We start from the raw sequence: 10,859 nt of genomic DNA on the forward strand, positions 1-10,859 counted from the left end.
GGCTAGCACAGAGGAGCATAAGGCTATGTACCCGCTATTTACGAGATCATAGCTGGAAAAGGCGACCATCTGTTAATATTGAGGACTACAAATAATGACTATCATTATCAACAGACGACTGCCTTTCGCCCATATAGGATGACACACTCCTGTAGAAGGAACATAGCCTAAAACTGATATCCTGCTAGTTTGAATCCCTTAAACATGCTGACATACTAAAAAGTGATGTAGAGAAGGTTTTTCTGTCATACCGTGTGAAGTGGTGCTGTGTTATGTTGGATACACTGTTGACTTCCATCTGTGGTTTGCCTACAAGTTTTCCTGTTTGCACACATGTCAGTAACTTTTAGTGTGAGTCTGACAGATGCTGTTTACTTTCCAGAACAACCTTTTAGCTGAGACCTATCTAGAGCCAACAGAGAGATTTATGGAGCTGTCTAATAGAAAACCTGTCTGACACCTCAGCTTTCATTTTGTTAGGGGAACTATAAGAAATGCACTGTCATTGGTTGCTATAGACAACAAAGACAGTTCTTCTTTTACACAGTCTGTAAAATGACATATATCAAACAAATGATAAAATACAAATACAAAAAATAAAATACAAGTAGTATTTCTCATAATCACCCTCCTGGGGTATTCAGAGTGCTCAGCCTTGTAGAAAACATAACAAAGACATGTAGGGGCGTAGCAAAAAACTGTATGGGACTCATGAACCCTGTAGAGATTAGCTATGGGCTATTATTAGAAGTGAGATCTTCCAGTAGTGCCTGAGAGCCTGGGCCCCATAGCAGTTGCATGGTCTGCCTACATAAGAGCTACACCACTGAAGACATGTACTTAACTCCTGCCACTGCGATTGTCCTTCTGGGAATGGTTCTGTTAAATAGTGGTCTCTTTGGGGGTCAGCATGTGTAATGGTCACTCAGCCAATAAGTGTCTGAGATGGAAAACCATTGCAGCTTCTGACTGGCTTAGTAGACATTGCACAGCAATTGTTTATCCCAAACAGAAGGCAGAAAGATAAGAATACAGTTAACACATACTGCATGTTTTTGCTTTGTTATCCAGAAGGCTTAGCACCATGCTTTAGACCAGTGCTTCTCGATTCCAGCCCTCATGGCCCACTAACAGGTCATGTTTGTGATATAATTATACTCAGTGCATCGGGTATTATCACAGGTGTTCTCTGTATGGGATATTCTCAAAACATGGCGTGTTTGTGGGCCATATAGACTAGAATTGAGAAGCACTGCTTTAGGGTGCCTTCAGATGTATAGTATGTTAGCGGATTTTACACTGCAATTTCTGCAGCGAAATCTGCTGAAGTAGTGTCATTCCCTATAGCGCTACATTCTTACAACAGATTTTCATTCCGCTGCAAGAATGTAGCCTCTGCCCACTTAACCCACCAGCTGCTGGGCTAATATATTACCTGTCCACGCCCCTGCCTACTTCTCCGCTCCATGACGTCCCACTCAGCTAGTCAGAGGCTGCGGCGCAACAGTTCACTGATTGGCTGAGCGGGATGCCAGGGAGCCGTAGCAGTAGGCAGGAGCGTGGACAGGTAATATATTGGCCCGGCAGCTGGTGGGTTAAGTTGGCAGGGGCCACATTCTCGCGGTGGAATGAAAATGCGCTGCGAGTTTGTAGAACCATAGGGAATGGAACTACAAAGTATCGCAGTAGATTTCATGGTACGGTACGTGTGAAGCTACCCTTAAACTGCACCTTTGTTGCATTAGGACACAGCCATGGCCAGCGGTTCTAGCTTGCCATTAAATAGCTCCCCTCATGCCCAAAGCAATCTCTGGATGAAGTCTACATACCAACTCCCAGACATATGTGTTGCAGTGCTTGTATTGCACTAAGAACAACATCTTCCCGGGGAGATCTCAGAAGGCGCACAAGATGGTGGGTTCCATTTGCAGACATCACTGCATTCCTCAGGTCATAGGGTCCCTGCACCAAGACCCTCAGTCCTCTGGTTCCAATCAAATTTAAAATGTAAGATGCAGAGGAGAGGAAATCAACCAACAAAGGCACACCTGAAAAATAAGCGAAAAGGAGCAAATAATTTAAAAGTACTTTAATACTATTGACTAACATCCTTATGTTAAGGTGTATGGACTTGGTGGTGAAATACATGTTGTTAGCTAATGACTGCTTTGAACCTGTGTGTACCAGCGTTTAAATAAAAGCTTATGGAATTGTGTCAACCACAGCAGCACAAAATATTTCAAGAAAATAGCTGATCTTGAAGAGGGCAGTAATTTGTTCACGCGACGTGAGATAAAAAAGCTCCAAATGACAGGGGAGGGTCAAGATGGGAGAACAAGAATGGAGGCAAATGGGACATCATGGAGGCAGATATTATAAAGGTGGACTGTTTCTGTTCCTCATGTAGATTTGTACCTTAAATTCTGAGTAATTACTGGTGTTTCCTCCCATTGGCTCTTTGTTCATAAAGCACCATTTATGATAAGGACACGTAATACCCACATCTCCTGGAACCTAATGAAATAATAACAGGTTCCAAAACCAAACCGTCACCTGATACCAACCTATTCTGGCCGCCACCATCCTCTGAGTTTCTGTATCAAGTCCTGACAGGGCCCACAGTGTCTTTGCAATGGTTTCATGTGTTGACTGGGACTTGCCTCTTCTCAGCAGGCGTATGAGTGGAGAGAAGTTGTTAGACTGAATGACTTTCGTCTGAGCTTGAAGATTCCCTTCCACAAGTCTACAGAATAACCATCAACATTTAAGTATTAGCATTGTATAATGAAAAAAAGCTTTATGTTTCAATTCATTAAAATTTTTAAGATCTGTTTGAGGTCAGTGAACGGCAGCATTTTTGGTACAGTCAGAAGCTGCAAACCCATACAAATGTTACACCTATATCTATTGTCTGTAAGCTAAACACATCAGGTTATGTTCATACCGTGTTTTTCCTTTATGTCTATGGTATATGCTGGAAACATCTGCTGATGTACAGTATGTGCAGCACATAAAGCACACATATATATATGTATATATATATATATATATATATATATATATATATTTATTTATTTGTTTTTTTTCTTAAATATATATTTTTATATTTTTTTTTGAAAAGCGCTGCGGAATCTGTTGGCGCTATACAAATAAATATTATTATTATTATTATTATTATTATTATTATTATAGTTTACAGGCAATGCATAGGGTGAGCATAATTCTGATTGGTCTCCAGCTATGCAGCCCCATACATTACAAATTGTAAGCATACCCAACAATTTGTAGTACAGTAGATCTTCTACGGGACTGAACAGGCCACTTTGCTAAATAATAACCACTGCATACCATGAACACAGCACAGGACCTGTCATATTGGAGATGTTCTGATCCAGTCATCTAGCCATCACAGTTTGCTCCTTGTAATTCAGATCCTTACAACTGCCCATTTTTCCTGCTTCCAACACATCAACATCAACAGCTAATGTTGTTGACACGAGCCATTGTCATAGGATAATCTCTGGTATTCACTTTCTCTGTTTTATTTATGGCTTGTTGGTGTTCTTATGTGTGTATATGCAAAAACGGATGTAACCTAGAATACACTTTTGCCATGTTCCAGTTGAAAAATTACAATTGAAGTGTAATAGTAGTGTTACATTATGAGTAGTGTAATATTAGTTAATACCCTATTTATGTTTTATTAAATTAGCAAATATCCCTCCATACTCCCCACAAGGACTACACATTTTTCATAAAATGGTTGGTCATCATAATCAGATCCTAGCCATAAAGCAGATCCTAAGCCATCCCAAAGTCACTGTTAAACACCTGAAAGCATCCAATATGGTTTATAATTTTTCCCAATTATCAGATATTAGCCTACTGAGATATCATTCTTGTAAATATCTTACCCCATAGTTTTCCAAAGCTGTAACTTGTTGGTTGAGGCAGGCAAATGTACTGTACCTACTATGCATGGAAGTTCAACCACAGCTATTTACTCCTGAGTACTATTACCTGTAAAGAGTTTTTACTGCAGACATCTGGACTTCTCTATTATGGGATTTTAGGAGATGATGGATACATAAACCAATGTTCTCACTAAACAAAATGTCTTGGTTATTTAGATTTCCTTCAGCAATGCTGCTGATGGCATCACTCCAAGTAAGTAGTAAGCAGTTTGTTTGACAAGCTTTAAAGAGTTTTACCAAGGTGCTAAGAAGACCAGCTTCTTTGCCTATAGTGTTCTTACATATGACTGAGTGGGATGCCAGATGGTCCAATACTTTCAAAGTTGACAGTAGAACATTGTCTTGGTTCTCTTGTTCTAAACTACAAAACACTTTGTTGAGTGCCGGAATGACAGTGGCCAAAAGGTCTTCTGCAAAGTCTTTATCTGTTGCCAGTTCACATAAACAGCCCATAACTCCAGGAAGGAGAAGTTTAGAACTACTGAACATTAGAGATACAAGAACCTGAAACCCTTCTACCTCCATTATCTTTATCCTCACATTCTTGTTCCACAAGATACATTTAAACAAATTTAAAGTTTGCGTCTTTACATTCTCAGCAATGTTCTTCCTAAGGACATTGACCATTTGGAGGACCAAGCCTTCATCTACAAGATGCTTCAAATGACATATTGACTCTTGATCTTCAGATAAACTGGTCAGTTTTGAGATGATAGAACAAGCTCCACTGATATCATCTTCCAAATCATGGTCTACAAGGGCTACTAGTTTTTTATATACATTTACATGTTTATTATGAAGGCTCAAAAAGTATTTAATTAGGTCTATGTGACCAAAAAGAGCAGAGATTTCTATCACTCCCTGTCTCCATGTGTTTAGATATGTGACATCAGCTCCATGGCTGACCAATAGTTCAACCATTGGGCGACTTCCATGTGTAACGGCCAAAAGCAAAGGAGTGTTTTGGAGTGTATCATCAGTCTTCTTCTCAATGTGTTCATATCCTGAAGATTCAATGAGACGTTCCACAAGTGTGATATGGTTTTTGAAGGCTGCATGATGAATAGGAGACCACCCAGAGTCATTCATGGTTGCCATATCATTTATCTGTAACACAGAAGAAGTTTTCCAAGTTATTTTCAGTATGTACTGTATACTTGATAGACTTGATAGAGAGGAAGGTGTCTCTGGTGGTGTCATATATACAGTATATAGGAATTAGGTTGCTAAAAGTGTCTGGAATTGTAGTACCTCTTTAAGAGAACTTAAAGGGGAACTCCAGGTAGAGGTTAAAAAAATGAAACTTCTGCAGAAGCATAAAGCATTACTTACCTATCTATTCCAGTTTTGAAACTACCAAAAATCCATTTGTTTTGTTCTGTTTTGTGTTTCTGAACTTCCTGGTTGAGCAGCTGTACACAGTACTACAGGTTCCAGAATGCATTGCTTTTCCTCAGCTGTTCATCACAGTCCCCCACCCTGCCCATTCCCCGTCCAAATCGGTTACAGAACATCTAGGCTGTGTTCACACATTGTAGTTTCATTGTGTTACTGAATTATTTGCAGTACTTTATGATTTCATTGTTGTCCCACCCACCCACACAGCACACTGTATTCTCTACCTGTAACACCACACAGCACACTGTATTCTCTACTTGTAACACCACACAACACACTGTATTCTCTCCCTGTAACACCACACAGCAGTGTATTCTCTACCTATAACGCTGATATTGGAATAAAGTAAAGAACTTTTTTATTTTTTTTTATTTTCATTTCCACGCACATATTATGATCAAGCATCTTTTATCTTTGAAGTTGAGCCCCACAATAAGGCTCTGATCCAATCTGCCGTTTAGCATCATTTACTTGTGTTACTGCATCATTTTGTGAATACGCTGCAGTACTGCAATGACACTCCAACACATGTGTGAACCCATCCCTAGTTTTGCAGCGAAATCAGTGCAACACCTGCTTCTGGCTAGTCAGAGATGGTGAATCACTTAGGGGATTGGGGGATCCAGCCAAGCCTCCTGGGAGATCACGCTCTGCCCCCTGTCTGCATCATCAGCCTGATCTCAGCAAACACACACAATGTGAGACAGAGGCATGGAATATTTGTCTCCTAAAGGGGCATAGCAGAAGGAGCAGGAGACAATGTGGATTGGCACAGAGGCCATTTTTCTTGCTGGATTTCAAACAGCTACCAGTGTGGCAGAACTGTACAGATATGATAATACATTATATAGACACAACTATATAACTTTTATTGTACTTTTAATAGAAAACAAGTTTTTCTTATCCAGAGTTCCCCTTTAACACTAGTAACACTAGAAATCAGTAGTATAAGCGATTTTAAGAAACTATATAATATTTTATATGTTTTATTAGGCAAGAAAGCCTCTTTTTGTACTCAAAAAGCTATTTTTCCAGCCTCCCCCTCACTTCTTATCTGTTCATTATCAGGCAAATCTGTCTTCATTTCAGAGAAGAAAAGTGAAGACTTCTGCTGTGTCCATTATATCCTATGGAGGGTGGGGGGCTGAGGGAGATGAGTGAGCAGGAAGAAGAGACAAAAAGGTCAGCTGTTTGTAGACTGTCTAGGCACCCAAAACGCTAGACAGGTGTTGTGCAGGACTAATATTTCTCTCCTCCGTGCTCACTCACTCCTCTGGGCCACTCCCCTCTCCATAGAGCATAACGGACACAGAAATCCTGCTTCTTCTGAAGTGAGGGGGGGAGCTAGGAAAACAGCTTTTTCAGTACAGAAGGAAACTATTTTGCTAAATAAAACCTATTACAGAGTTTCTTAAAATTGCGTGTACTGTTGATATATTTTTTTTTTTTTTTAAATGACATTGAAATGACGGTTAGGCTTTAAGTAACGCAATATTGCACACAGAACTTATAAAAGCCTTGTCGGGAATGGAGAGAAATGCATTTAGAAGTTCTTGTGCATCTCTGACTCATGACTCTTTTAGAGTTTTTAGAGTGTCCTTGCATTCAGGTGTTGCGTGACATTCATATGCAGCATATTGTCAGATTATAAGTGCCTTTCATCCACTAAGCGGGGAAAGCATCCTTGAACCAGGTTCACAGTCATAGCTACTATTCCAAGTTACTGGCATACCCACAATTCAAAGTTCTATGCATAAACAAAAGCGGTTTGAAGATTGTCAGTTACAATAAAACCTTGTAAGATCTCTACTAGTTGCTTAGAATGAATTCCTGTATATAAAAAAAAACTTTAAAGGCTCCGCTTTTTGCTTTTAAGTTTTGCTGTGCAAATGTTAGATTCTGAACAGATCAATAGGTCATATGGAATTATTTATGATGACTTAGGAATACTAGTAATGCAATAGTAGTTGGTGGACACCGTCAATTATGAATACTGAATAGCACAGTATAAATCCTTCAGTACACAAACTATATAAGCAGACATGTCTCTTACCTGGGTTAAGCTCTTGTATTTGGGATGTACAAGGAGGAGGATGAAGGTTCAGATTAGATTATTGCTCCTAAGTTCATCCTGTGCAAAATCTTGAGAGAAATGATAAACTCTATGATTCCATGGAACAGTGAGCAGAGGGAGTGTCCCAGCCTTTATTCTGTGTGTACAGGGCTGAGCTGCCATTAATTACACAGGCTCTTAGCAACTTCACATGTGCAGAAAATGCAGATCCAAACCAGGCTCAAGTATGGGTGGCACCAGCATTTTGCAGGTTTATTTTTCTTTAAACAATGGCATAAAAACTACATAAAAATGATGATTTGTCTTCTAAACAAGGGAAAGTCAATAGTCCCATAGACTGACATTAGCTCTAAATTATGCTCCACATTAAACTGTTGCATTATAAAAGCAAACTATGATGAAGATAGAGTTTCAAGTAACAGAAGCTTTTTTCCCACATCCAGACTTATGTTACCTTTATCTTTGAAAAGATGTGCTACACTCTAATATGTGTGAGTCCTGGCTCAGGTATAAAGGGAACTGATGTAACCGGGATCTGAAGACGATTAGGATAATTGATTGGGATTAGGCATTTCTGTACTGGGATTAATCTATTGCTCCGAAGGTAGACAGTGCTAAATTACATTGTACCTCCAGGTGAGATCTGTGGGAATAAAATATGTGCAGAAAATACCGCAATGTTAAGTGGCCGTGGAGGAAGAGAAAAATGGGGATGGTTTGTATTCATAGACAAACAATTATTTCAGTATGTTAGTACTGTCCAAGATTCAGCTTATGGATTACCAGCTGGCAACAGGTCTGATCTATCGGATGGTACTTTTCACAAAAGTCATTTTAATGCAGTTTTGGATTCCAAAACTAGAAGTGAAGTAACTGGAAGTATAAAAAATAACTAGAATATTTTCTATATACATCTGTGGTGTCCAACTGTTAAGTGCTATAGGCACCTGTCATAAAGTTCTCACTTCAGGTTAAAGGGGTATTCCCCCCAAGAGCAAAAAAAATGTAATGCCCCCAAACCTAGCTTACTTACTTTCTTACTCACCAAGTCCCCCTGAGTATTTTGAGCCATCTCACATCTTTCTAGCTGCTGCCGTTCCTGAGTTACAAGTTTTTCTAAAAGATGGTCTATTATCAAGATAGGAAACTACATTTCCCATCATGCAATGCCTATGCCTGATGATGGTGAAGTAGCAGAGCTGAGATGGTGATGATGGTGTTGCAGAACTGAGATTGTGATGGCGTAGCAGAGCTGAGATGGTGTAGCAGAACTGAAATGGTGAGATGGTGTAGCAGAGCTGAGATGGAGAGATGGTGTAGCAGAGCTGAGACGGCGCTGATGGTGTAGCAGAGCTGAGATGGTGAGATGGTGTAGCAGAGCTGAGATGGTGACATGGTGTAGGAGAGCTGAGATGGTGAGATGGTGTAGCAGAGCTGAGATGGTGAGATGGTGTAGCAGAGCTGAGATGGTGAGATGTGTAGCAGAGCTGAGATGGTGAGATGGTGTAGCAGAGCTGAGATGGTGAGATGGTGTAGCAGAGCCGAGATGGTGAGATGGTGTAGCAGAGCTGAGATGGCGGTGATGGTGTAGCAGAGCTGAGATGGTGTAGCAGAACTGAAATGGTGAGATGGTGTAGCAGAGCTGAGATGGTGTAGCAGAGCTGAGATGGCAGTGATGGTGTAGCAGAGCTGAGATGGTGAGATGGTGCAGCAGAGCTGAGATGGTGAGATAGTGTAGCAGAGCTGAGACGGTGAGATAGTGTAGCAGAGCTGAGATGGTGAGATGGTGTAGCAGAGCTGAGATTGTAAGATGGTGTAGCAGAGCTGAGATGCTGAGATGGTGTAGCAGAGCTGAGATGGTGAGATGGTGTAGCAGAGCTGAGATGGTGTAGCAGAGCTGAGATGGTGAGATGGTGTAGCAGAGCTGAGATGGCGGTGATGGTGTAGCAGAGCTGAGATGGTGAGATGGTGTAGCAGAGCTGAGATGGTGAGATGGTGTAGCAGAGCTGAGATGGTGAGATGGTGTAGCAGAGCTGAGATGGTGTAGCAGAGCTGAGATGGTGAGCAGAGATGAGATGAACGCCATGCACGGGTGAACACCGGAGTGTTGGGGGTGCCGCAGGTGAGAGGGAGGGGGGTTTCAGTGGTGTAGCAGAGCTGAGATGGCGGTGATGGTGTAGCAGAGCTGAGATGGTGTAGCAGAGCTGAGATGGCGGTGTATTCCATCAAGTTCCAGCAGAGTACATTGGGTTAGGACTCTCTTGACAAACTCTTCTCCTCTACGCTACTCTACTTTCAACTCTTCGAGCATCGCTACAACTACCTCTACTCTACTCTACTTCTTCAAGCATCCCCACAGCACAAACAAGTTCAAGCACTAAAGTCCATGTAAAGATTTATTTGCTGTAAAAGTGTATTGTACTACTAAGAGACTGCACAGTAAAGCTGTTATATTTTTTTTATATTACTGGGTCATCCTTTTCTTCGCACCAGCACCTATACACACTAGCCGCACACCTTAGGTTATTTTTCTCCTTTCTGTTGTTGGCGGTACTGATAGTCCGGGTGGGTAAATTGCCACCCAGGACTACTGTGACAAGAGCCTAAGGGACCCATAACAACCTGGCAGGTTACCAACCATTTTGGGAATACTACAAACCGGCCACAATAAAGCAGGTACCAACATCACACCTGTTTGCTGGACTAGCACTAGCGTCACAACACTACTATCACCGGTCGAGTAGTACAAGAAGCTGCAGAACCGCATCACACATCTCCTCCCTTAACAACCCACTCCAGACATTTGCCATAAAGACTGCATCAAAGCTGCAAGTATGGTATGGCTACTCCCCTCCTCATAGTCTGTGTTTGTGAGCAGGGCCTTCGCTCCTCATGTGCTGCTTGATAATTACATGTATATCTCTGTTATGTCTCTTTTTGTCTATGTGCAGTGCTGGCCAAAAGTATTGGCACCCCTGCAATTCTGTCAGATAATACTCAATTTCTTCCAGAAAATGATTGCAATCACAAATGCTTCCATATTAATTTCTTCATTTACTTTGTCTTTAATGAAAAACCACAAAAAGAATTGAAATATAAATATAATTGAATATAATTCCACACCAAACATAAAAGGGGTGGACAAAAGTATTGGCACTCTTAGAAAAATCATGTGATGCTTCTCTAATTTGTTTACTTAACAGCACCTGTAACTTACATGTGGCACATAACAGGTGGTGGCAATAACTAAATCACACTTGCAGCCAGTTTAAATGGATTAAAATTGACTCAACCTCTGTCCTGAGCATGGAGAAAAGAAAGAAGATCAAAGAACTGTCTGAGGACTTGAGAAGCCAAATTGTGAGGAAGCATGAGCAATCTCAAGGGTACATCTCCAAATACCTGAATGTTCC

At 40.9% G+C, this 10,859-nt stretch overlaps 1 protein-coding gene and 1 long non-coding RNA gene across 2 annotated transcripts in view; both read right to left on the minus strand.

The window, feature by feature from the left end:
- LOC138789300 (ankyrin and armadillo repeat-containing protein-like) overlaps window positions 1-1,935 on the minus strand; it is a 38,772-nt gene extending 36,837 nt beyond the window's left edge. The window contains exon 1 of the mRNA XM_069967905.1: window positions 1,830-1,935. Coding sequence (XP_069824006.1) covers window positions 1,830-1,935 — 106 coding nt within the window. The remainder of the gene's footprint in view (window positions 1-1,829) is intronic.
- Window positions 1,936-1,960: 25 nt separating this feature from the next.
- On the minus strand, window positions 1,961-4,156 carry LOC138789780 (uncharacterized). Its single transcript, XR_011362795.1, has 3 exons — window positions 4,021-4,156; window positions 2,565-2,743; window positions 1,961-2,048 (listed from the first exon to the last, which is right to left on the minus strand). It is a non-coding gene; the product is annotated as an uncharacterized lncRNA (long non-coding RNA).
- Window positions 4,157-10,859: the final 6,703 nt, after the last annotated feature.

This window comes from Dendropsophus ebraccatus, chromosome 4 (genome assembly GCF_027789765.1).
Source record: "Dendropsophus ebraccatus isolate aDenEbr1 chromosome 4, aDenEbr1.pat, whole genome shotgun sequence".
Lineage (NCBI taxonomy): Eukaryota > Metazoa > Chordata > Amphibia > Anura > Hylidae > Dendropsophus > Dendropsophus ebraccatus.